This window comes from Antedon bifida, chromosome 1 (genome assembly GCF_963402885.1).
Source record: "Antedon bifida chromosome 1, ecAntBifi1.1, whole genome shotgun sequence".
In the NCBI taxonomy this organism is placed as follows: Eukaryota; Metazoa; Echinodermata; class Crinoidea; order Comatulida; family Antedonidae; genus Antedon; species Antedon bifida.
In genome coordinates this window covers 12,165,166-12,191,532 of record NC_136226.1, presented here as the reverse complement: position 1 = coordinate 12,191,532, position 26,367 = coordinate 12,165,166, and the positions used below count along the sequence as shown (strand labels likewise).

General features: G+C 36.6%; 1 protein-coding gene across 6 annotated transcripts in view; it reads right to left on the bottom strand.

Moving 5' to 3' along the window:
* LOC144842250 (titin-like) overlaps window positions 1-26,367 on the bottom strand; it is a 79,241-nt gene that overhangs the window by 15,446 nt on the left and 37,428 nt on the right. For 5 of the 6 annotated variants that reach the window (XM_078698664.1, XM_078698690.1, XM_078698707.1 and 2 more), the window contains 53 exons: window positions 25,954-26,256; window positions 25,268-25,846; window positions 24,855-25,148; window positions 24,158-24,745; window positions 23,704-23,994; window positions 23,313-23,615; window positions 22,664-22,966; window positions 22,161-22,466; window positions 21,688-21,990; window positions 21,285-21,584; window positions 20,876-21,178; window positions 20,462-20,764; window positions 19,752-20,342; window positions 19,099-19,395; window positions 18,498-18,800; window positions 18,073-18,375; window positions 17,614-17,910; window positions 17,087-17,389; window positions 16,598-16,900; window positions 16,127-16,429; window positions 15,738-16,037; window positions 15,300-15,602; window positions 14,869-15,168; window positions 13,783-14,082; window positions 13,238-13,537; window positions 12,824-13,123; window positions 12,340-12,639; window positions 11,494-12,102; window positions 11,023-11,325; window positions 10,570-10,866; window positions 10,158-10,460; window positions 9,735-10,031; window positions 9,277-9,570; window positions 8,575-9,162; window positions 8,134-8,436; window positions 7,431-8,012; window positions 7,027-7,329; window positions 6,330-6,917; window positions 5,863-6,165; window positions 5,467-5,748; window positions 4,867-5,169; window positions 4,426-4,728; window positions 4,055-4,318; window positions 3,661-3,945; window positions 3,245-3,547; window positions 2,797-3,102; window positions 2,407-2,706; window positions 2,115-2,226; window positions 1,835-2,010; window positions 1,364-1,648; window positions 942-1,241; window positions 543-845; window positions 127-411 (listed from right to left, as the gene is read on the bottom strand). In XM_078698664.1, the coding sequence (XP_078554790.1) occupies window positions 127-411; window positions 543-845; window positions 942-1,241; window positions 1,364-1,648; window positions 1,835-2,010; window positions 2,115-2,226; window positions 2,407-2,706; window positions 2,797-3,102; window positions 3,245-3,547; window positions 3,661-3,945; window positions 4,055-4,318; window positions 4,426-4,728; window positions 4,867-5,169; window positions 5,467-5,748; window positions 5,863-6,165; window positions 6,330-6,917; window positions 7,027-7,329; window positions 7,431-8,012; window positions 8,134-8,436; window positions 8,575-9,162; window positions 9,277-9,570; window positions 9,735-10,031; window positions 10,158-10,460; window positions 10,570-10,866; window positions 11,023-11,325; window positions 11,494-12,102; window positions 12,340-12,639; window positions 12,824-13,123; window positions 13,238-13,537; window positions 13,783-14,082; window positions 14,869-15,168; window positions 15,300-15,602; window positions 15,738-16,037; window positions 16,127-16,429; window positions 16,598-16,900; window positions 17,087-17,389; window positions 17,614-17,910; window positions 18,073-18,375; window positions 18,498-18,800; window positions 19,099-19,395; window positions 19,752-20,342; window positions 20,462-20,764; window positions 20,876-21,178; window positions 21,285-21,584; window positions 21,688-21,990; window positions 22,161-22,466; window positions 22,664-22,966; window positions 23,313-23,615; window positions 23,704-23,994; window positions 24,158-24,745; window positions 24,855-25,148; window positions 25,268-25,846; window positions 25,954-26,256 (17,556 nt within the window). The remainder of the gene's footprint in view (window positions 1-126; window positions 412-542; window positions 846-941; window positions 1,242-1,363; window positions 1,649-1,834; window positions 2,011-2,114; window positions 2,227-2,406; window positions 2,707-2,796; window positions 3,103-3,244; window positions 3,548-3,660; window positions 3,946-4,054; window positions 4,319-4,425; window positions 4,729-4,866; window positions 5,170-5,466; window positions 5,749-5,862; window positions 6,166-6,329; window positions 6,918-7,026; window positions 7,330-7,430; window positions 8,013-8,133; window positions 8,437-8,574; window positions 9,163-9,276; window positions 9,571-9,734; window positions 10,032-10,157; window positions 10,461-10,569; window positions 10,867-11,022; window positions 11,326-11,493; window positions 12,103-12,339; window positions 12,640-12,823; window positions 13,124-13,237; window positions 13,538-13,782; window positions 14,083-14,868; window positions 15,169-15,299; window positions 15,603-15,737; window positions 16,038-16,126; window positions 16,430-16,597; window positions 16,901-17,086; window positions 17,390-17,613; window positions 17,911-18,072; window positions 18,376-18,497; window positions 18,801-19,098; window positions 19,396-19,751; window positions 20,343-20,461; window positions 20,765-20,875; window positions 21,179-21,284; window positions 21,585-21,687; window positions 21,991-22,160; window positions 22,467-22,663; window positions 22,967-23,312; window positions 23,616-23,703; window positions 23,995-24,157; window positions 24,746-24,854; window positions 25,149-25,267; window positions 25,847-25,953; window positions 26,257-26,367) is intronic. The other variant, XM_078698671.1, reaches the window with a different exon arrangement.

Here is a 26,367-nt window from a genome sequence, read left to right as displayed (position 1 = left end):
GAATGAATAAAAACATGTATTGTTCAAGAGAGTCATTATAAAACAGTATGGCCAATGTTTAGTGTGAATGGGTGTAGTATATTATTAGACTTCAGTTAAAAATACTAAGCTGTGTAAAAGTCTTACTTCGTAGCTGAACAATGGTAGTTGCTATTCTCATTCCTGCTTTGTTCACGGCCTTTACCATGATCTCACCAGTGTCTTCTTCATATACGTCGTTCAGAGTAAGCGTACACACTTTTCCAAAGTTCTTCAATTGATATTTTCGGCCATCTCGCAACTCTCTACCATATCGATACCACTTACATACTGGTAATGGATAACCTTTAACCTCTACTTCAATAGTTCCAGATTTACCCTGTGCAACAGATATTGTATGTGGTACTTTTACGATCTCTGGTTCTGTAGAGTCTGTAAAATTAAAAGAGGTAAATGTTTCAAGTCTTAAATTCACATTATATTGGCTGACCATAATGATTTGCCAGCTACTATACTCAATAATGATTTAGTCTTGAAATACAATTCAAATATTTTAAACTTACCTCTTGGATCTTTAGCTACTACACGTTGAGATAGTTCACTTGACACACTTAGCCCTGCTTTGTTTTCAGCAAACACCCTGAATTCATACTCACTGTCTTCAATCAAATGTTCGATTACGTGATCAGGTTGAATTACTTCCGTTCTATTAGCACGGAACCAACGCTTGCTTGTAGTCTCACGTTTCTCAATAATGTATCCAGTAATCTTGCTTCCACCATCTGACTTTGGTGCTGTCCAAGAGAGGTGGACACTGTTTGCTTCTATACCTCTGAGTGTTGGTTTGCCAGGAGCAGATGGAACATCTTAAATACAAAACATTTAAAGAAAAAGGATAATACAAATCTTTTCATAACCTACTTTCCATTAACGATGTATACATGATTGTTTTCTATACTTACCAAATGGACTCTTTGCTTGAATAGATTCCCTTCCCTCTAATGGAACTCCAATGCCATCAATATTCTCTGCGGATATTCTGAAGATAAGTGAAATACCTTGGCGAAGTCTGCTGACGCTAAATTGCGTAGCCATTGATGTTCCCACCTTCTGCCATGCATGTTTGTCGGCCTCTCGCATCTCAATGTGATAACGCAATATCTCATTGCCTCCATCATCTGTTGGTGGCTGCCATGAAATAGCTATGGAATCTTTCTTTACTTCTTCGGCAGTAATTGGACCAGTTGGTTTTCCAGGTTTGTCTGAAAAATAATAATAACAATAATAATATTAATATAATACTAATAGAAGAAAGAGAGAAATTTAAATCTATATTTAGAGCATAAATTTGTTATTTATATAAGAAAGAAATATAGAATCTTACCATGGATTTTAACTTTAATTGGCAAACTCTGTGAACCCAAAGAATTAGTGACAGTAATCTGGTATTCACCAGTGTCTTCTCTTTCAGATTCACGAATACTCAACTCTGCAATATCTCCATAAGAATCTGCTTTAAATCGTCCTTTGCTTTCAATTGGAATACCATCCTTTGTCCACGAAATAGCAGGTTTAGGCATACCACCAAAATTGATAGTCATTCGAGTTGTTAGGCCTGCTTTAACACTGATCTCTCTCAAACGTTTATCTAACTCTAGCGTAGCTGGCTCTGTTCAAAGTTATAGAGTTATATAGTCATTTTATGGTACAATGCATATATTTTCAAATTTCATGATACAGTATTATTATTGTTTATTATAGGCTTATTTTCAATTATAGTAGGTGTCCTTTTTTATTTCTAGGCAGGCAGCACCTTTGCATATTAAAATAGACTAAAATTAACTATGTAGCTTACGTTGAATTCCCAGCTCCACTGAACAGCGGCTCTTTCCAGAAGCATTCTGAGCAACTACAGTGTATGATCCAATATCAATCTCATGAGGGGTTGGTATTACTAGACGGTGTTTACCATCACCTTCATCAAATATGTGGTACCGTTTACCAGGGTATAAATCTCGGCCCTTCCTTACCCTATAGCAATAAAAATGAGTTAAAACATATTTTCTATGCTATCATTTCAAATGTCATTATGATAAGAATGCAAATACTAATAAACTTGTTCATTATTCACTTACCAAGTTATAACAGGATTAGGTGATCCGGACACATGGCAGATGAATTCTGCAGGCTCTCCTTCTTTGATCATTGCATCAGTTGGTTCTTGAACAAATACTGGAGTCTCACCAGCTATTTAAAAAATTAAACACAAGAAACATAATAAATATATAACTACCACTCAATATTATGTATGCATGAAATGGATATCGATGTAATATTAAGTAAGATATTGATAGCTTAGTTCTCTTTTATAAACAGAGTATTTCAAGAGTATCGGAAATATAGTTGAGTATGCAATAGTTATCTTACCACATGGATCATTAGCAACAAATGGTTGTGACGCTTTGCTAGGGTCACTCTCAAGGCCAGCTTTATTGACAGCACGGACTCTGAAAACATATTCTCTGTTTTGTACTAGGTCCGTAACATGCATGGTGACTCCTTTGGTTGTCTGCCTGTCTGTCCATTCCAGTGTATCTCTCATTCGTCTTTCTACTACGTAGAAATCTAATGGCGACCCACCATCCGATAATGGCATTGTCCAATTAAGAACAACTGATGTAGCTGTAACCTCGCTGATGGATGGACATCCTGGAGGGGAGGGTCTCACTTTAAACAAAAAAAAGTTATAATAATGATCATATGATTATCATTATGGATATTGAAACAGTTATTGAAACCACATAAAATAATACTTACAAGAAGGATCCTTGGCAAATCGTGGAGGCATTGAACTCTCACTTGGTTTTCCAGTGCCTTCTTTATTGACCGCAGATACACGAAATTCATACTCATGGTTTGTGTCAAGGTTCTTTACGATGTATGACGTATTCAGTACTGGCTCCAGGTTGACTTTCAGCCAATGAATAGTAGATGTATCTCGTTTTTCAACTGTATATCCTAGTAGTGGAAGTCCACCATCATACCGAGGTGCTGACCATGTGAGTGTCATACTGGTGCTTGTTATGTTATGGACTTCAGGCCTACCAGGGGCACTTGGAACGGCTAAAGAAAATCATAAAATTTAGTTAATTATAAAGTTTATATTCCATACTAAGCCAAAAAATGAATCAATACTAAACAAAGAATCCAAAATCAACACACTGTAGCATGAGGCAAAATAACTATATTTTTTAGGCCTACTTACTATGGGGTCTGGTACAAGTAACTGTTTTGTCTCCAAACAGTGCTTGTCCTACACCATTTTGGTTTTCCGCACAAACTTTGAACTCATATTCAACACCTTCTTGGAGACCTGTTACAGTGTATGATGTATTGGTGCAGTAACTGGTTACTGTGATCCACATTTTTCGACCAACCTCACGTTTCTCGATTGTATAACATTCAATTTTACAGCAACCATCATCGAGTGGTCTTTTCCACGACAATGCAGCTGAAAACTGTCCAACATCAGAGACATTCAGTGGTCCCTCTGGTGGTCCTGGAACATCTATTATATCAAATAATATTTCAAAAGATTAACTTTTGTGAGAGCTACTGTACACATGGTACGTTGTTCAAACATGATCAGAATACTCATATAATTCAATAATAATAACTTACCAAGTACGAGTACTGTGATATTGCCTGTTTTCTTTCCTGCCTGGTTAGAGACAGATACTGTGTATATTCCTGCATCAGACCTCTTAACATTTCGGATTGTTAGTTGCGTTCTATTCTCAGAGCTGTCAATTTTAGTCATCATATCATCTTTAACGAGCAGGTCATGGCGATGCCAGGCAGCTACTGGTGCTGGGCAGCCAGTAATTGGTACATTCAATCGTAGAACCCCTCCATTTCGAACTGTCACAACATCTTTGTAACCTCCAAGATCAATTTCAGGGGCAGCTAAAAACAATATGCAATGTGTTATTAGTGCATTAATTATACAATGTGTTGTTAGTAACACCTACTAAATTAATTAAATTCATAGTCCTAAAAGAGGTCAAAGACAAACCTGAAACCATGAGATTAGCTTCTGTTTTTCTGTCGTGACATATGCAGCTATACTTTCTTATATCATGAGGTCCTACGTTAAATATCATCAATGCTCGACGTTGTCCTTCTTTCGCAATGTTAAGGTTGTCTCCGGAGAAAATTTGTAAACCATCTCGATACCAAGACACTTCAGCTCTATCGTTAGAAATTCTGCACTCAAATGTGACAGTTGCACCAACCTTTGCTGATATATCTTGTAGTGGTTCCAAGAATTCAGCAGTTTCTATTATTTTAGAAAAAAACACTGTCAAGAATATGCAACTGTTTCGGGTTACCTACTATGATAATTACAGTAGTATATTATAAAAAGAATACTAAATGTACATATACCGATTGGTTTCTTTATCAACACAGGGTCAGATGCTCTGCTTGGTTTACTAGTTCCAGCTTCATTCTGTGCACTAACACGGAATTCAACCTCTCTTCCTTTCTTTAGACCAGTAATTGTAGAATGGCATTCTGGAACAAGCTTTCTAGTTGCTCTCATCCACCGTTGACCACGAATATCCTTCATTTCAACAATGTAGTTAGTAATCTCGGCACCTCCATCATTACGTGGAGGGCGCCAAGACATGGTAACAGACTCATCGTCAATCTCTGATATTTCTGGAATTCCTGGAGGATCTGGCACATCTATTGTGATATAACGATACTAATTTGTATAATGCTTTACCAATATATACGTAAAGATGTACACTTATAAATAATTTAGATTGCCAGCTATTGTACCGAATTAGTCTCAAAATATAAAATGTATAATTTTTAGCTTACCGTATGGACTCTTAATCAATATAGCCCGATCAGACTCCAATGGCTCTCCTTGTCCGTGTTTATTCTGTGCTCTAATTCTGAAGTTAAACCTTTGACCCTCTTGGAGATTGGTTACAGTGTATTTTAAGCCTGTTACAGATGATGACACTCTTGTCCATGTTAGCCTATCAGCTTCACATTTTTCAATGATGTAATTAGTAACTTCACTTCCACCATCATCAAGAGGAGGATTCCATGACAGTAATACTGAATCTTTGGTTGTACATGTAATGCCCAATGGACCTTCTGGTTTTCCTGGTTTATCTGTTATAATAAAAAAACACGACATAAATACCTAGATGCTATATCAAGTATTATGTGCAAAGAAGAATGAATAATTATTTATTGTCCTATTGTACAATGTATTACTGCTCATATTGATGTTGCTAAAATTGTCTGCGGTTTCCAATGAATAATTAATGTTAATCTACTGCAAAGCAAACTTATGTAAGATATTGAATCACTTTTAACAAAAGGACAAAAACATTCATCCAGTCACATTCTGAAATAATAATGTAAAAGAATTAAGATGAGAAACTTAAGGAGAAAAAATAGGCTTACCTAATACAGTTACTTTAATAATACCGGAATCTACTCCTGCCTTGTTCTCAACAGTTATTTTATAATCTCCACCGTCATTGCGTACACTGTTCTTTACTGTTAGAACGGTCCCGTAGGGTGTTGTTGAGGTACGGACTCTAAGGTCCTCAACAATTGGTGTCGTGTTTTTAAACCATGAAGCTGTGGGTGTAGGTGTTCCTCTACATGAAATGTCTAGATGGAAGACAGATCCTGCCAGTGCAACAATATCTTTGCATTGACCAAGATCAAGTTTAGGAGCAGCTGGAGATAAAATGGAATTATTTAGGCATTAGACTGAATCGAGAAATCAGTACACAAATTGGATAATATAAATGTTAAAATTAGTATTCTTACTATTACACCTATTATACTTACCAGCTGGTCGTTCAATCATAACTGGTGAAGAGGCGTCGCTCGGTTCACCCATTCCAGCTTTGTTCACAGCGATTATACGAAACTCATATTTTGTATTCGTAATCAGGCGTATAACTCTACATGTAGTTTCAGTAATGTGAGGTATCGAAGCTTTAGCCCAACTCTGCATTGACTGGTTCTTCTTCTCAACAATATAACCTGTTATAGAGGTTCCACCATCGCTTCTTGGAGGAGTCCAAGTAAGTGTTGCAGAATCTTCCTGAATGTTACTAACCTCTGGAGTACCTGCTTTTCCAGGAACACCTATTAAGGAAGAAAATGAACATTCCATTTTTTAGTTCAAAATATATAATGTTAGGATCATTGGTGAGAAAAACCATTTTTAGTTTTAGTTAATCAATAAATGCATAATATATTACAAAGAAGCAAATAAATGGGTATTATCTCATAATTAAAAAAAAGCTTACTGTAATCTCCTTTTGGAATGACTGTATCGCCTTCTAGAGGTTCACTAACTCCATACTTGTTTTCAGCTCGAACTCTGAATTGGTATTCATTTCCTTCAATAAGCTTTGGTACTGTAGTTTTCAATTCACTAAGTGATGTTGAAACTTTACTCCACATTTTCAATGATAAATCTCGTTTTTCTAACAAGTAGCAGATAATAGGGCTACCACCGTCATCATCGGGGAGACTCCACGACAAGGTTACACTCTCACTGTCCAACTTCACAACTTCAAGAGGTCCTTGAGGTGGTTCAGGCCTATCAACGACCCTTACAATAGTTGATGCAGTGTCCTGTCCAGCCTTATTGGTAGCAGTAACTGTATAGGTTCCACTGTCAGCACGTTCTGCTTTTCGTGCTACAACAATAGCACTGTAATCCGACTGTTCAACACTTACTCTAGTTGTTGGTGTAATTGGAGTATCATCTTTTACCCATTTCATGACTGGTTTTGGTGTTCCTTCATATGGTATATCTATTCGGAACATAATTCCAGCACGTGTAGTTATTTCTCTATGAGCAGATAAATCAAGTTTGAACTTTGGAGCAACTGAAAGACATAAATATACATTTTATTTACATTCATCTATTTATCTTTCACATTTCGATGGTAAATATTGTGGCAACAATACACTTCCTATATTTACAATGAATTTTACCTGGAGGATTCTCGGCTGTAACTGAGTTGGAAGGCTCACTAGGTTCACTTTCACCAGCTTTATTAACAGCCAACACCCTAAATTCATACTCGGACCCTTTACTGAGTCGTGATACTTTGTAAAATGTATTTTGAATAGGCGATAATGATGCTCTTGTCCACCGGGAACTTGTGGTCTGTCGCATTTCAAGAATGTAACTCGTAACTGGTGTTCCACCATCTCTTAGTGGTGGAGACCAACTTAGTGCCATTGATTCTGATGTAATAGAACTAATTTCTGGAGTAGAGGGTGCATCTGGAACAACTGCAAATTAAACCAACAAATATTTAATAAAAAAATATTAAATTTGATTAGTTATCATTACAAAGTATTTGTGTAACATCATGGCAGTAAATGTTGCTTACCATAATTTCCTCGAGGCCGGATGCGATCACCCTCCAATGGTTCACTATTACCATGCTTGTTACGTGCCAACACTCTGAATTGATAGCGTCTATCTTCTGTCAGTCCTTTCACTCGATATGATGGTTCTAATATAAGGTCTTTCGTAACTGGATGAAATCTGTGATGTCCTTCTTCACGTTTTTCAACAATGTACGTTGAGATTCTCTCACCGCCATCATCTTTTGGAGGCTTCCAAATCAAAGTAACACAACTTTCATTCACATTACTGTAACCCAATGGACCTTCTGGTGGTCCAGGAACGTTGAAGACTTCTATATCAAAATCTGCTGAGTCCTTACCAAGTTCATTACTGATAGTTATATTATACGCACCACTATCTGATCGGTCACTGTTTTTTATGGTAAACACAGTGGCATTGCTTGATGATTCAATCTTTGTACGTATACTTGGAACAATTTCAACGCCATATTTGCTCCATTTAACTTTTGGTGTCGGATATCCCCCAAATGGAACATGAACAGTAATAGTAGTTCCAGAATTGGTTGAAATCGAATCAGGTTTAATATCAATGGTTGGTTTAACTGGAAGGAAGAATATATAAATTATATATATATATGCTTAAATACTAAATTATGCTTTTTCCAATGAACATATTATATTAATATAAAAGTGATCTTTCTTAATTAACAAATTAAATCTAACCTGATGCTTCTTCTGCTTTTACTGCATCTGTTGGTGGACTGAATGGACCGGCACCAACTTTGTTCTCAGCGGCAACACGGAATTCGTAATGCGATCCTTTGTTTAGCCTGCTAACCCGGTACTTCATTTCTTTTGGCTGAGTATGTGCTACCTTTGTCCACATTGTATTGCCAATTTCTTTCTTCTCAACAATATATCCAGTAAGTGGAGTACCGCCATCGCTTGATGGTGCAGACCAGGAAAGCATTGCAGAATCACTGGTAACGTCTGAAACTTGTGGTATTTTTACAACACTTGGTTTGTCTGAAATATAATAAATACAAATCCGTGATTCATAAAAATATGCACCATGGCATGATGCATTAATACAGGAAATAGCGTAAAAATGACATGACTTGACATGAATTCAATGTTACTATAGCAGTCACAATACAAACTTACCAAATTTACTCTTTAAAACAGCTGATTGCGCACCCTCAAGTGGTTCACTTTCACCGATCTTGTTAACAGCCACAATTCTAAAGATATACTCATTTCCTTCTAATAGGTTCTGTACCCGATGGGAGCAATCAGGTATTTTCAAGGGTACACGAGACCATGATGTTCTTTTAGTGTCTCGTTTTTCAATTATATAATGAGTAACACGACATCCTCCGTCATCTACAGGAGGGTTCCAGCTAACTGTAACCTCGGTACTATTGACATCTCGTAACTGCACAGGTCCCACAGGTCGTCCTGGCTTGTCTTGTACTTGAACTTTGACTGTAGCTGAAGCTTCACCACAACTATTGACTACAGAGAGCTCGTAAGTACCTTCATCACTTTTTATGCAGTTCTTTGCAGTTACTACAGTACTCCTCTCACTTGTGTCAATTTTAACTCTTGTTGTACTTTCAATTGACATGCCTTCTTTCTTCCATGATACAGTCGGAGTTGGGTACGCTTTCCATGGAATGTCAATATGGAATGTTGTTCCTGCTTTCACAATTATGACATCACGGTATTTGTTGAAATCCAGTTGTGGCGCAACTAAAGATAACAATAATATAAAATAAAGTAATATAGGTATTATAATTTAAAACTTATGCTATAATTCACACCTGACATAAGACTATTCAATATAGTTTTTAAAAAAAGACATACTCGCTAATCGTACAACTCCTGTCGATTGACTAGGTCTACCAACACCTTCTTTATTTTCTGCAGATACACGGAATTGGTACTCAGAGTTCTGATCAAGGTCGGTTACATTGTAAGAACATTCTGACACTGGTGATGTGTTGACCTTTGTGTATCTAGAACTGAACTTCTCGGCTTTTTCAACAACATAATTTATTATTGGACTTCCACCATCAGATGAAGGAGCTGACCATGTTAATGATATGCTTGATTGTGTAACTGAGACTACTTCAGGCATACCGGGTTGCCCAGGTAGGTCTGAAAAATTGAAATAGCCATGTTGAAAATAATTTTTACTACTACTGTATATTGTTTATCTTTATTGATATCTTGAATTAATTGAAAGTAGTTTAAGAATTTAATGATTAATTTGAATTTTGAAAATTAAAAATGACTTCTAATAATGAAACAAAAAAATTTACCAAATGGTGATTTTGCAGTAGCTCTGTCAGATGGTTCACTTGCAGGGCCAATACCTGCTTTGTTCTCTGCACTAACACGAAACTCATACTGGGCACCTGTTTTGAGATCAGTAACAATGCACCTTGGATCCATCACTGATGCCACTTTAGTCCATTTCATAGAATAGCCTTCGCATCGCTCTACTGTGTATCCAGTGATTCGTGCACCTCCGTCAGTTCTTGGTGGAGACCATGACAATGCCATTGTCTTCTCAGTAATATCATCAAGTATTGGTGCAGAAGGTGGACCAGGAGGATCTTTAAAAAAGTAGTAGAGTAGGGTTATCAGAACCATTTACAATCAAGGAAAGTGTACTGTTTCTATATCATATTCCAATAAATAGTACAATAATATTACATAGACTTTAATAATATTTTCCTTACCATATGGAAGTTTTGGTATAGCTGTTTTAGAATGATCACTGGCTGGACCTAGTCCTGCTTTATTTTCAGCAAGTACCCTAAACTGATACTCCATGCCAGTTGTTAGCTTATCAACTGTTATCATCTTGTTAGTAATTGGAACCTGATTAACAGACGACCAGCGTGAAGTATGTTTATCTTTCTTTTGAATTATATATCCTGTAATAGGTGAGCCTCCATCTGAAGAAGGTGGTTTCCAAGTTAATGAGACTGATTTTTCAGTCACTGATGATATTTCAGGTCGCTCTGGCGGTCCTGGGACATCTGTAGTAAAACGAAAGAATAAGTTTAGTTATTAACAATATGGGTTGAAACACTCTCAAACATGACATGTGAAAAATCTTACATATACATTATTTACAAATATACTTACCATATGGATGTTTTGCTACTTTGGACTCACTGGCATTGCTTGGTTTACTCTTACCAGCTTTGTTTGTTGCTATCACCCTAAATTGATATTCACTGCCCTCATTGAGGCCAGTTACTATACATGTAGTTCCCAATAACTGTTCCACTTGTGTCCAACGGCTAAGCATAGGTTCTTTCTTTTCTATTATATATCCGCTTATAGGACTACCACCGTCTGACACTGGTGGAGTCCAAGTAACCGTCATAGATTTAGGAAATATGTTAGACAAAATAGGTGTACCAGGTGTATCAGGAACAACTAAAGTAAACAAATATGAGATTGTGAATGAGTGTTTGAATTATCATAGAAATAATATAGTATATTAGCAATTTAGGTCAATTCATTAATAAAACAATCAAAGTACACACAACGTACTCTCTACAAATTATTATCAAAATTAAATGTAAAATTTACCATATGGATGTTTTGCAATAGTTGGCTGTGTTGTATCACTAGGCTCACCAACGCCAGCCTTATTTACAGCAGCCACTCTAAATTCATACTCTAGTCCCTCACGGATGTCGTGCGCTACAAATGCTGTATCTATGACTGCTGTTCTGTTGATGCGTATCCACCGAGTGCTGAAATGTTCTTTCTTCTCAATGTAATATCCCACAACCGGTGAACCGCCATCTCGTACCGGAGGCTGCCATTTCAAAGAAATCGATGTTGCAGCGACTTCGGTTATATGAAGGTCTTCTGGTTTACCAGGTGGATCTGATAACAGTAATGATATTATGTTATATTTTTGCAACATAGTGTATAGTGTACAGGTCCCAGGAAGAGGAGAAGCAATGGATAAGCAATAAAAATATAATAGTTACACCTTATAATTGCATGCTATGTTGTTCTGTAAACATGCACATTGAAAAGCACTGTTCTTACCATATGGTAGTTTAGCAATTCTTGATTCTGATCCATCACTGGGTTTACTTTCTCCTGCCTTATTTACAGCAGTCACACGGAATTGATATGAATTTCCCTGAGTTAATCCTTTAATTTTATATTCGAGATCCTGAATTGGAACTCTGTTAACTTTGGTCCATTTTATTGCCACTGCGTCTTTCTGTTCAATCATATACCCTGTTATTGGACTTCCACCATCTGACCTTGGTTTCTGCCAGTTAATGGTCATCTCTACCTCATCAGTCTTTATAATTTCTGGTACTCCTGGTTGAGACGGAACATCATATGGAAGTTTAACAGTACAGCTAACATTATCACTTGGTTTGCTCTCTCCTGCCTTGTTGACAGCAATGACACGGAAGTTGTATTTTCTTTCAGAAACCAAATCAGTAATCTTAGCAGACATATTTGGCACAGGTACAGTTTTTATCGGTACTTTGGTAAAACGTCCGGTGGTAAGATCGTGTTTTTCGACTACATATTCCAGAATAGGACTTCCTCCATCATCTTTTGGAGCAGTCCATTCAAGAACTACTGATTCTGACGAAACGTCAGATATCTTTGGCTGGCTAGGTGAATCTGGAACATCTGAAATTTAATTTAAAAAAAAATTAAAATAATGTTCTTCTTGCTTTATATTGAACTTTGATAATTTTCCCACTTTCCATATTTCAATCAAGTATGAACCGAAAATCTGAAAAAAAAAATGTATTACGGTGCCTGAACTATTCTATTGTCCTTTCGAGGGGCATCCATATTTGGGGGTAATGGAGTATGTAGAGTCTACACAGGTAGTGATCTCAAGAAATATAAATAAAGTCTTACCATATGGTTCTCTTGCAACAAATTTCTGTGATGGTAAACTTGGTTTACCAGCACCAGCCTTATTCACTGCAGATACACGAAACTCAAATTCGTATGTCGGATCTAATTTTACTGTTTTGGTTGTCACATCTTTATCAACATCCACTGCTTTCACCCATCGTTTAGAGAAGCTATCTCTCTTTTCAATAATATAGCAAGTTATAGGAGAACCGCCATCATTTGAAGGTGGATTCCAGGCTACCATTGCTGATTTTGATGTAATGTTGGAGACATGTGGTGGGCTGGGTGTTCCTGGTGGTTCTAGATAATAAAGAAATTATATAAATAGTACTGTATGTTGGATTGGATGATACAGTTGGATTGTTGTCAGTAACTCATATATAAATGTGTTATTTGCTAATTTGTTTGTAGTGAGCTAATGAATTGAAAGGTTGAAATCAGTATGTTTGGTTTTAGAAGATTTTGAAGCGATAAAAATAATTACCGTATGGAAGTTTTGCTGTGAAGGAGCTTGATTGTTTACTTGGTTTTCCAACCCCAGCCTTATTTTCAGCTGATACCCTAAATATGTACTCTGAACCTTCAAGTAGCGTCTGGACGTTATGAGAAGTTCCTGTAATACTTTTTGGATGTTTAATCCAACGAGATCCAAAGTCTTGCTTGTATTCCAGAACGTAGCCAGTAATTGGTGAACCACCATCATCTGACGGTGCTTCCCATGTCACGGTAACAGTGGTTGCGTTGATGTTGGAGCACACTAATGTTTCTGGAGCGCTTGGGGTAGCTGTAAGAATAATTAATCATTACTTCTAATGAATACACAAATATGTTGTATAAACTTCATGAAGCTATTTTCAACATCTTTGCTTTATTTCACACAATATCAGTAACAACTCACAATAAGGAGGTTTCACAATCACTGCTTCTGATGGCTGGCTTGGCTTTCCTGTACCAGCCTTGTTCTCTGCCGTAACTCGGAATTCATACTCTGCATTTTGTCTTAGGCTAGTAACTGTATACTTTGTACCAGGAACAAGATTTCTGGTTGCCATTACCCAAGTCTTGTTTGTTTCTCGTTTTTCAATTATGTAGCCTGTAATTGGACTTCCACCATCTGAAGCCGGTGGTGTCCATGTCAAAGTCACAGACGTAGCTTGGATATCTGACACTATTGGTACGCTTGGGCTTTCTGGAACATCTGTGTTGGACAAAGTAATATAGCTATGAGTTTTATAACTGAAAGCATAATAATTTAACACATTTGTATGAGAGCATTTAATGAAGTATTAAAGAATTACCAGTAACACCTTTACTTTAAAAATGATTGGCATTAGTTGATATAATACTATTAAAAAATATACATTTAAAAATTAAATTTTAACAAATGTACAAAACTGCTCAAAAAGAATTATATACCACACTGGAATATAATCTAGAACTCACTGTATGGTGGTCTAGAAATTGTTGGTCGTGATGGTTCACTGGGTTTTCCAACTCCAGCCTTGTTTTCTGCAGACACACGGAAGATATACTCTTGATCTTGCTTCAGACTACTAGCAACAAATGAGGGCACGGAGACATCCCATCGGTTGATTCTGGTCCAAGTGTCCACAGCATCCTTCTTCTCAATTACGTAATTTGTAATGGGTGCACCACCATCCGAATCTGGTGAAGCCCAGTTAAGTGTCATTGAAGTAGCTGAAACCTCAGATAACATTGGAGTTCCTGGTGCACCAGGTAAACCTACAAATTCAAACAAAGTTTTTTATTTTTGAATATATATATATTTTTTTCTTTCTAAATAATATGAATAGATTTAGGACATCCACCTCCTATTTATTAATTCTATAAAGATCAAATAGTATGATTAGATGTTTTGCCCTACTCTGACGTAATTTGTACTTTATACTAAGTACATTTGAGAATACTTGTGAAAAAATTTGCAAGTAGTTCTCGGGTGGGACTCGAACCCATGACCTCCAGATCACTAGCCTGGCGTTCATACCTCTAGACCACCGAGCTTGCGCTGATGGCTAGTGGTTAGATTCGAGCCCAAGTAAGCAGCGGGTACTGCACCAACAGGATTGTAATTGTAGTTTTGCATCAGGGAGTTGAGTGATTAGATGTTTTGCCCTACTCAGACGTAATATGTACTTTATACTAAGTACATTTGAGAATACTTGCGAACAAATTCGCAAGTAGTTCTCGGGTGGGACTCGAACCCACGACCTCCAGATCACTAGCCTGGCGTTCATACCTCTAGACCACCGAGCTTGCGCTGATGGCTAGTGGTTAGATTCAAGCCCAAGTAAGCAGCGAGTACTGCACCAACAGGATTGTAATTGTAGTTTTGCGTCAGGGAGTTGAGTGATTAGATGTTTTGCCCTACTCTGACGTAGTACATTTGAGAATACTTGCGAAAAAATTCAAAAAATAGTATGTTTATCGTATCGACAGCCCTGCTATTGCTATATATCATCAAACTATTGATAATCCTATAATTTCTATCAAAATAAGTAATACAATTACCATATGATGCTTTAGTCTTCACCACAATGCTAGATTGGCTTGGTTTACCTTCTCCAGCCTTGTTTGTAGCAATTACTCTGAATTCGTACTCTGACTCTTCCATTAGGCCCGTAACACAGTATTCTGTCTCAAGAACTGGTTCTCGATTTACACGTATCCACCTTGTACCAAACATCTCACGCTTTTCTACAAAATAACCAAGAAGTCTACTGCCTCCATCGTCTGCTGGTCCCCACTGAACACTTATGCTCTTCTCTTTGACCCGAGTGACACTTGGTACTCCTGGGATTCCAGGAACATCTAAAAGAACAAAATAATTATAAAATACAGCTAAGGACACCAAATTGGTTAATAAAACTGACAACACATGGTAACAAACTGTCTTCATAAAATCTACACAGTATCCATAAAATTGACAAGATAATAATTACCATATGGAGGTTTAGCAACAACCATATTAGTGGCATCACTTGGAGCACTTTCACCAGCTTTGTTGACAGCAATAACTCTGTATTGGTATTCACCCTTAGTCTCCAATCCAGTTACATTGAATGTAGTATCTTTGACTGGCTCTGCATTTAGTCTAGCCCATCTTGTACTATATCGATCCTTCTGTTCAACAATATAACCAATGATTGGAGATCCACCATCTGACTTTGGTGGCTCCCAATTCACGGTCAGTGAAGTACTATCAACATTACTGGTAGTCGGAGTAACAGGTTTACCAGGTGCATCTATAAACAAAATTATTATTACTATTAAACAAATTACAATGTTAATATTTTCTGATTGAAACAACTTTGAACAGAGGTTACTTTGTTGATACTTATTACATTATTCATTATGGACTTTAAATTATTACTACCTACCATAAGGTGGTTTGGACTTGATACAATCAGAAGTGCAGTATCTTCCACGACCAGCTTTGTTTTCTGCAGCAACTCTAAACTCATATTCATGTCCTTGTCTAAGTTCTTCTACTTGCATAGTACACTCTTTCTGTGGTTGTCTATTAATAATAGTCCACTGTGTACTCTGAATGTCTCTCTTCTCAACATAATATCCTAATATTGGACTGCCTCCATCCGACGGAGGGCGTTTCCATGATAGTGTTAGTGATTGTCCAGTGATATCTGATGCAACCAGTGATTGTGGTGCTTCGGGAAGGTCTGTTAAAAGATAATATAAATCAATAGAGTTTCCCGTTTTGTACAATTTACTCAATATACCCAACAATTAAATAATAATAGTTTCTTACCATATGGAGGTTTGGCAATCTGTTGGTCAGACTTATCACTGTATGGTCCAACTCCTGCTCTATTCTCAGCAGCCACACGGAACTCATACTCAAATCCTTCAACCAGATCACTAGCACAGAAAGTGGTATCTGTCCACATGTTACGAGTAGCCCTCACCCAATGAGTAGCTTTGATCTCTTTCCTCTCTATGACATAATTTGTAATTGGGCTTCCACCATCTGATTTAGGAGAAGACCATTTTATTGTAATACTAGTTGAGGCAAAGTCACTAATAGATGGTTTTCCTGGTTTTGATGGAACATCTGGAGAAATAGAAGATAAACCATACAGTAAATTGTATAATTCTGTCAAACATAGTTTAACATTCAAATCATAATCATTAACATAACAATAAGCGTTATATTATCAGTTTTCGGTTAAATATCATAATAGTATTTATCACATAATAAGTGTTACCAAACATGACTTACCATATGGTAGTTTGGCAATCTTTGGATCAGATGGTTTTCCTGCTTTACCAACACCAGCTGCATTTTGTGCTGAAACTTTAAATTGATATTCTGAACCAGGAAGCAGATTATCTACTTCTAGTTCTGTAGCCATGACAGGGGTTTTATTTACTGTCGTCCATCGTGCTTTCCTGGTGTCAAATTTCTCGACCAAGTACCCAGTGATTGGTGAATTTCCATCTGATTCAGGAGGAGACCAATTTAGCTTCATGGAGGTGTCGGTGATGCCTGAAATCTCAGGTACACTTGGAGCTTCTGGAATATCTGTAAAATTGGAAATAATTAAGTCAATAAATTTTTAATTCTGCTTGATACTGTATCAACCATTCGAATTATGCTGATCAAAGTATATTATAATTATATAACTAATATTTCATATTGGTTGAACATCAGTGATTGACAAAAAATTGTGATGCTAGAAATGGAAGATAAACAAACACCATTCTATACCATAAGGAGCCTTGCATTTAGCTGGTTGAGATGGCTGGCTTGGTTCCCCAACTCCTCGTTCATTTTTAGCAGCAACTCTAAATTCATAAACAACATTTACGCGCAAAGATGTAACTTTGAAAGTCGTTTCTGTTGTATCCATTACATTCACTCGTTTCCATAAAGGTGAAAATTGTTCTTTTGCCTCCACTACATAACTTGTGATTTTACTTCCTCCGTCAGTTGCTGGAGGAGTCCATTGTACTGCTACAGATGTTTCTTGTATATCTGATACTATTGGTTGACCAGGTGCACTGGGTACATCTGTAAAATGTAATAAATAGTCATTATTTGAATTTAAAAAGTGCTATAAAAATACCAATAATATACTATTTCCAATCACTTATAATGGTCCGCAGTATAAGCAACATCCTTCCATATCATCATTTTTCAGATTTAAATTAATTATAGTGAGCCAATTTATAGGTTGTAAGCAATCTACTGTTCTAAATATAATAAATATATTTTAAATTGCACATTTTTCTTACCACCTGGTGGTCTTGCTTCAACAGGTTCTGATGGGTTACTTGGATTTCCAAGTCCAGCTTTGTTTTCTGCAATAATTCTAAACTCATATTTATCACCTTGTGTCAGGCCTGTGACATTGTACTGCATATCTAAAGTATGTCCAATACGGCGCCATCTTAGAGCAAATGGTTCTTTCATTTCAATGACGTATGATGTTATTTTGCTTCCACCATCATCAGCTGGTGTTTTCCAGTTCAATGTCACTGCTTGACTTGTAATATCGTGAACGGATGGAGCACTTGGTGCATCTGGAACAGCTGAATAATTATAAAACGAAACATTCAATTTGTCATCCAAAAATATTGATATTTAGCAATATAACAAATATTTGTCTATGATAATTTATTATATTTGACTTAGTTTGGACTCAAACTGATTTATGAATGTAGTTATAATAATATTCATAATATAATACTTACAGTAAGGTGGTTTTGCAACAAATGAGGTGGATGGACTACTTGGGGCGCTTACACCAGCTTTGTTTTCTGCAGATACACGGAATTCATAGGTACTGCCTTGTGTTAAATCCTTTACAACATAAAACAGATCACTTGGAGCCAACTTAAGAGGTTTTCCCCAACGACGTGCATATTCTCCTTTTCGTTCTAGTATGTATGCTGTGACAGGAGAGCCTCCATCAGTTGGAGGCGGGGTCCAACTAATCATTGCAGATGTTGATGCGATATCCGATATTAGTGGGGCTCCTGGGGGCGATGGTACATCTAGAAAAACAAAGGTATAGTACAATACAGAATTATTTATAGATCATTTTTTAATGATATTACCAATTATAAGAATTAAGCATTCAAAAACTACAAAAGAAATTGTAAAATGTCAATCTTACCATAAGCTCTTCTTGGGACAACTGGTAATGATGCAATACTTGGATTGCTCAAACCAGCTTTGTTTTCTGCTATTACACGGAATGTGTACTCAGATCCCTCCTTAAGGTCTCCAACTGTATAACTAGTTGTTGGTAATCTCCCGGGGTGAGTTGCAGTCCATTTGCTACTGTATGCCTCACACCTTTCTACTATGTAACCAGTTATTGGACTTCCACCATCAGATGGTGATGTGCTCCAGGTCAGGGTCACTGAATGTTGTTGTACATCAGATATTTCTGGCTTTCCTGGTGCATCTGGTTTGTCTATTTTAAATAATATAGTATAGTGATAAATAAACAGCTATAACACTGAGATCAACAAAGATAATAACAATGTGAAAACAAAATATAATACAAAAAAACAAGACTTCATATGAACATAACAAAATCAGAATCAAAGTGATACATTCAATGCATTCATGAAACAGGCATAATATTTACAAATGTACAGTATTATCAACATTATGGTGATCTTAAAGAATGAAATCCAAACAACACAACAAGAATAGGAATAGGGCTTCAAAGAATTGACAAACACTACGACGAGTTATTCTGCTCATACCATGCAGGTCTTTAGCCACAGTCGCAGGAGTCGAAAGACTGTATTCACCCACGCCGGCCTCATTTTCAGCACTGACTTTGAACTCGTACACTGAACCTTCTTCAAGACCTTTCACAATGTACGTCAACCGCTTACTCCTTGTAACAAACGACCACTCAGAACTTCTATTTTGTCTCATTACGAGAACATATGCTGTGACTTTCGAGTCATAACCTGAGTTCAACTCAGACCATTTGATTTTCATTGTATCTTTTGTAACTTCTATTATTTCTGGTGCATTCGGAGCATCGGGAAGATCTATTTATTGTTAGAAGTATGTGCAAGCACAAAATGTGTGTAAAAAATAAAGGCATGCATGAGTGGGAAGTGAAGAAAGAAACATGATGATAGAATTTAAGTGTTTAAGGAACGTGCAATTATAGATAGTATTTAATCATTGCAATTTCGATGGATAGGTCCAAGATAGTTATTCTTCTAATATGCATACAGTAGATATTATAATTATCATTACTTACTTTAAATGTATCATGCACTAGAATGTATGAACATGACAAGATCACTATATAAATTAGAGTGCAGTTCCATTTGAGTACGTGCTGAGAACATAACCAATATAGATAACACAAATAAAATCAAATTTATCAATGACTTACCAAATGGAGATTTAATAAGAACAGCAATGGATGGTTCACTGAACTCTCCTAACCCTGCCTTATTTTCTGCTGCCACTCGGAACTCATATTTACTATTTGTATTAAGATCAGTCACTGTGTAGGAAGTATCCTTAACAGAATATTTATTTGCTTTAGACCATTGATTTTTACCAGCCTCTTTCTTTTCAATTGTATAATATGTGATCTTGCTACCTCCATCTGATTTTGGTGGTGTCCATGATAATGTTGCTGTTATTTTGGTTATCTTACTAACATCGGGAACACCTGGTGGGCCTGGAGGTTTCACAATTATAGCTACTGTTGAACTTGGTTCACCGATTCCAGCTTTGTTTTTGGCAACTATGCGGAAATCACACTCTGATCCCTCAGATATCCCAGTAACATTAAATGATGTATCTTTGATAGGTTCTGTATTAATAGAAGACCATCTTGGGCTGAACTTGTCTTTCTTTTGCACAATATAACCTTCAAGAGGTGATCCTCCGTCAGTCTTTGGTGCAGACCAAGATAAAGCCACAGAGGTCGGTTTCACTTTTTCTATTACAGGTTCACCTGGCATATCAGGTACGTCTATTAGATTAAATAATAGTATAAAAATACTTTTGATAGCTTTGAAACAAAAGCCTCATAAATTACGGGTAAGGTATGAAATAGTTATAAAATGTTTTGAAAATATAAAATATATTTACCATATTCTGGTTTTGCCTTGACTGGACCTGTAGGTTCACTGGGTTTGCCAACACCGGCCTTGTTTTCAGCAGCCACTCTAAACTCATACATGTTGTCTTTAACTAATCCCTCAACAGTGAATGATGTATCCGTTATAAGGGCTGTATTTACTTTGGACCAACGAGTCCCCTTGCTTTCACGTTTTTCAATGACGTAGCCTTTTATAGGAGCACCACCATCATTCTTAGGAATGTCCCAAGACAGCCCGATATATGTAAAGTCTGTTTTCGTAACATTTACATTAATTGGTGGACCAGGAGGATCTATTAAGAACAAAAAAACCAATCTTACCAATAAGCATGATATTTCCATACAATGTTATTGGATGGAAACTTTACAGTCACACAACATTTGATAATGGAAGCCCAACTTACCATATGGAGGTTTAGCAGTAATGGTGTCACTTGGTAAACTGGGTTCTCCCACTCCAGCCTTGTTTTCTGCCTTTACTCTGAACTGGTAACTAGCCTCTTCAAACAGATCAGTTAAAGTACATGTGGTTTCTCGTATCTTGTTGTCGCCAGTTTTGATCCATCGAGAACTTGTCTTTTCTTTTCTCTCTATGATGTAGTTTGTGATTGTAGAACCCCCATCTGATTCAGGTGGGGACCATGTTACTGTTGCTGATGTTTCTGTAACATCACTGATAACTGGAGTTCCTGGTATTCCTGGAACATCTATAGTAACACAATTAAAAAAAATTCCTTACATCCATTTTCATAAATGAAATACAAATGCCTGAAAAGAATATAACATTTTCTAAAATACAAATAAAAATCTTACCAAATGGATGTTTCGTTTTAATCAACTGTGTCGATTCACTTGGTTTTCCGACTCCGGCTTTGTTTTCAGCACTTACGCGGAATTGGTACTCATGATTTTCCAACAGATCAGCTATTTTGTATGTTGTCTCTACATTTCTTCCTCTTTTTACTTTATGCCATCTTCCGGTCTTCTCTTTCTTCTCAATTATGTAGTCAATAATTGGACTGCCACCATCAGAAGTTGGTGGTGACCATGACAATACAACCGATGAAATATTGACTTCAGAAAGATCTGGTTTTTCTGGTTCTCCAGGTACATCTATGTAAAACAGAAATATTGTATTGATTTATCAGTGAACTTAACATATGTTAAAAATAATATCTAAATAGGCATTAATAAATCAGTATTAGGAATAGCTTACCATATGGTAATTTAGCCTTAAATGGGGCAGACGATTCACTTGGTTCTCCAAAACCAGCATTATTCCTCGCCTTTATCCTGAACTCATAGTCCTGACCCTCTTTCAAGCCATCAATTTTGCAATTTGGACTTGTTACTGGTTCAGAAGTTGCAGGTACCCATTTGGTTGAATATTTCTCCCTCTTTTCAACTGTGTAATCAATCACAGGGCTACCGCCATCCTTCTCTGGAGCTTGCCATGACAAACATGCTGAGCACTCTGTAATTTCTGAAACTTTAGGTGCTGACGGTGCACCAGGAGGATCTAGAAAAACAATTATACATCATATATATCATTATTATTACAATTACATACCATTATTATCAATATTATTAATCCTAAGGATTTTCCATTATCACATCATTTCTGTCACCAAATTTATCTGTATTTTATCATCATAATTGTCAATTACCTACATATATAAAACAACATACCATACGGATTTTTCACCGTAACAGGACCAGTTTCTTCACTTGGTGGACCAGTTCCTGCTTTATTGCAAGCAGATACTCTAAACAAGTATTGACTCATCTCTGTTAAATCTTTCACAGTAAATGAGACTTCATCTACTATTTCATCACGGTTCACTTTTGTCCATCGGTTCGAAAACTTTTCTTTACGTTCAACTTTGTAGTTGGTGATTGGACTTCCACCATTGGATTTAGGAGCTGACCATGACAGTGACACTGAAGATTTAGTTACACCAGTGACCTTTGGTGTTCCTGGGGCGCCTGGCACGTCTGAAACAAGTATATATCATATAATTGAAAAACAAATGAATGGAATATATAATAAAAATATTACCGTATGCATATCTATTTCTGAATACACACTCATTGTTTCCCTTAATTATTTTCTTTGGATAAATTATTCTACAAGGGCTTAAATAATTTTGGGATCAATTGTCATTCTAGGAAATTGTAAAAACAGAACATACCATAAGGTGGCTTGGCAATTCTCGGTTCTGAGGGGACACTTGGCTTTCCAAAGCCTGCAGCATTTTTAGCGCTCACACGGAATTGATATTCATCTCCTTCGTGAAGATCACTCGCAGTTAGCTTTGTTTCTGTAGTATCAACAGTAGACACCTTGCTCCAGTATGAACTCTGTTTAACTTTCTTTTCTACTAGGTATTGTGTAATTGGAGAACCTCCATCACGTGAGGGTGGTGTCCATGACACAACCATGCTTTTGATTGTCACATCCGATATAGATGGTGTATATGGAGCATCAGGAACATCTAGATAATAAAAATATTGGAAATAATTGCATATGTAGAGTCTATACAGGTAAGGATCTCACGAAATAGACAAAAATATTATGCCATTTTAATAATAGGCTAGGGAGATTTTATAAATGTTATTTATATTTATGATGCTTTATAGCACAATTTGATGAAAACCTCATTCTTATAGATATACTATTAAATATACTATACACTACTGTAAAGCAAAACCAATACAAATATGTACCAATACCTGTAACATAAATTTCGACTTTGGTAGCTATATAACATCAAGTTACACTCAATTAAATTGTCTTAGCTTTCTATACGAGTGGAAGTGGAAGTTAAGTCATGTGCTTACCATAAGGTTTCTTAACAAGTACACTAGATGAAGCATCACTTGGTTTACCAACACCAGCCTTATTTTCAGCACTAACTCTAAATGTGTAGGTGGATTGTTCCTTCAAGTCAGTGACTGTGTAAGATGTGTCCATAATTTGAGCTTTATGGGCTTTTGTCCAAGCTGTCGAGTACTCTTCCTTCCTTTCCAAGACATAGCCGATGATTTTACTTCCACCATCTGAGACTGGTGGCTTCCAAGATAGCGTTACAGAGCAATGTGTAACATCACCAATGGTAGGAGGCTCTGGTTTTCCAGGTACATCTTGAAAAACAAAAATGCAAATTTAAATACAAGCAAAATAATAAAGTTTGTTTTAAATCAATATATCAAACATCTACAACTAACTTACCATACGGATCTCTTGCTTTCATAGAAGAAGACTGGCTGAATTTTCCAGTGCCAGCATGGTTTACTGCAGCAACTCGGAATTCATATTCTGCATTCTCTTTTAAACCTTCTACTTTGCATTTAGGTAGTCTTGGCTTGTCAGCTTCAACCCATTTATTCAAAGCTTCTCTTTTTTCCAGTATATAATGGTTAATTGCACTACCACCGTCATTCGCTGGTGGCTCCCATTTCAGTTGCATGCTCGAGCTGGTGACGTCGCTAATAGCAGGGACACTTGGTGGACCTGGTACTTCTAAATAGTAGAATAATAATATTATACATGTGTTATGTTATACATTTCAGATGACAAAATATTGTGTGTTATACTGTAATATTTACATAAAGAACTTGATTAGTACTGGCAGACATTATGTATCTGACCTAAATAATAATTATTTCATGATGAATGTACTAACCAATTCCTAGTTTTGTGACAATTTCATCTGAGTCTGACCATTCACTTGTGCCAACTTTGTTGATAGCTGCCACACGGAACTTGTATGTGGTGTTGCCTGACAAATCAACAATGTTGAACTTTGGTTCTTTAACAGTCGTTCGATTTGCCTTTAACCATCTATTCTTAGATATGTCACATTTTTCAATGGTATAACCTGTTACACTGGTCCCGCCATCAGTTGCTGGCAGTTTCCATTGAAGGTTGACAGAATTTTCTGTAACTTCACTTGCATCAGGTTTTCCAGGTGGGTCAGGTACAGTGAATGTCCTTTTACAAGTATTGCTTGGTTTTCCAACACCAACTTTGTTTTCGGCAGAAACTCTGAACTCATATTCTAAACCAGGTTCCAACTTACTAATACGGCAGGATGTATCTGATATAACTTCCTTATTGAAACGAGTCCACCTAGTGCTGAAGAAATCCTTCATTTCAACATAGTATCCTGTTATGGGAGATCCACCATCTTTAGTTGGTTCTTTCCAAGTTAACTTTAATGATGTTGGCTCTCCTTCTATAATTGTAGAATCTGAAGGTTCACTTGGCAGATCTAAAAGCAGAGCAAAAAATACAGAATTATTCAGTTAAAAATATCTTTGTATATAACAAAAAAAATTAGTATTTTTTAGCATATAACATAGCACATAAATGTGTCTTACCAAATGGAGACTTTGCTTTTGTTGAATCAGATGCTGTACTTGGTGAACTAGACCCAGCCGCATTCACAGCCATGACCCGGAAGTGATAATCTGATCCTTCCTTTAGTCCAGTAACTGTTAAGGATGTTGATTGAGTTTTTGTTTCTGACCACCGTGTAGCAAAGTATTCTTTTTTCTCAACAATGTAGCCTGTAATTGGTGATCCACCATCATTCTTTGGAGGATTCCAATTGACAGTCATTTCTGTGCTGTCCACATCTATAATCTTAGGTTTTGATGGAGGATCAGGAATATCTTTAGAAAAACAAAATTAATATTTGAATACTGTAGTCATAAAACAGAAATAAAAACAGTATATTAACAATAATTGTAAAAGAGACACAAGCTGCATCAAAATTGTATCAATATCTTACCAAATGGTAGCTTAGCCACAAAAGAATCTGATGGTGTGCTGGGTTTGCTCTTTCCACATTTATTTTCAGCAGTCACCCTAAACTCATACTTTGAGCCCTCACTGAGATCTGAAACATTCAACGTCAAACCATCTGTCTTTGAAACTTTTATCCATCTGTCTCTAGCAGTATCTCTTTTCTCCACGATATAGCCAGTAATAGAACATCCTCCATCCGATTCAGGAGCTGTCCATGTAACTGTAGCAGATACATTGTTGATGTTGGATATCTTTGGTTTACTAGGTGGTGATGGTGGTGTCACATCAAGATTTGCTATGTTGCTCGGCTCACTCTGCCCTTCTTTATTAATGGCAAAACATCTGAAGTTATATGCTACCCCTTCTTTCATGTTTTTCACTATGTATTTGGTTTCAGACACAATACTGTCATTAATACGTGACCATGCTGAAGTAGATTTCATCTCAATGTTGTATCCAGTGATTGGTGAACCGCCATCAGTGTCTGGAATTACCCATGTTAGACTGACTGATGTAGTTCCAAGTTTATCCAAGTTTAATGCTTTTGGTGCATCTGGTACATCTGGGAAAACAATTGATTTTGCAATTATTGACATATATTGATATTTTATTATGAACATTTAGAATTAATATTAATACTACTACTTAGTAAGTAATAATAAAACTCACCATAAGGTGACTTTGCAATGACAAAGTCAGTAGATGGGCTTGGTTTTCCAACACCAGCTTTGTTTTCAGCACTAACACGGAATTGGTATTCGCGTTTCTCTTTCAAGGAAGTAACAGAAAATTTCATTTCAGCTACATTAAAATCATTCAGCCTACTCCATCGACTCATATTTCTTTCTTTCATTTCGATGACATAATTTATAATTGGCGATCCACCATCTGATGAAGGCGCCAGCCATGTTAAATCCATAGAGGTAGCAGATATAGGTATAATGTCTGGTTTTCCTGGAGAGCCAGGAGGATCTACAAAATAGAAAATACAGACAGTATGTTATTGTATTGTGTATAGTAACTGTATTTTTAAATAATACTAGATACTAATACTATAAAAGCTAATCATAAATATTTGTAGCT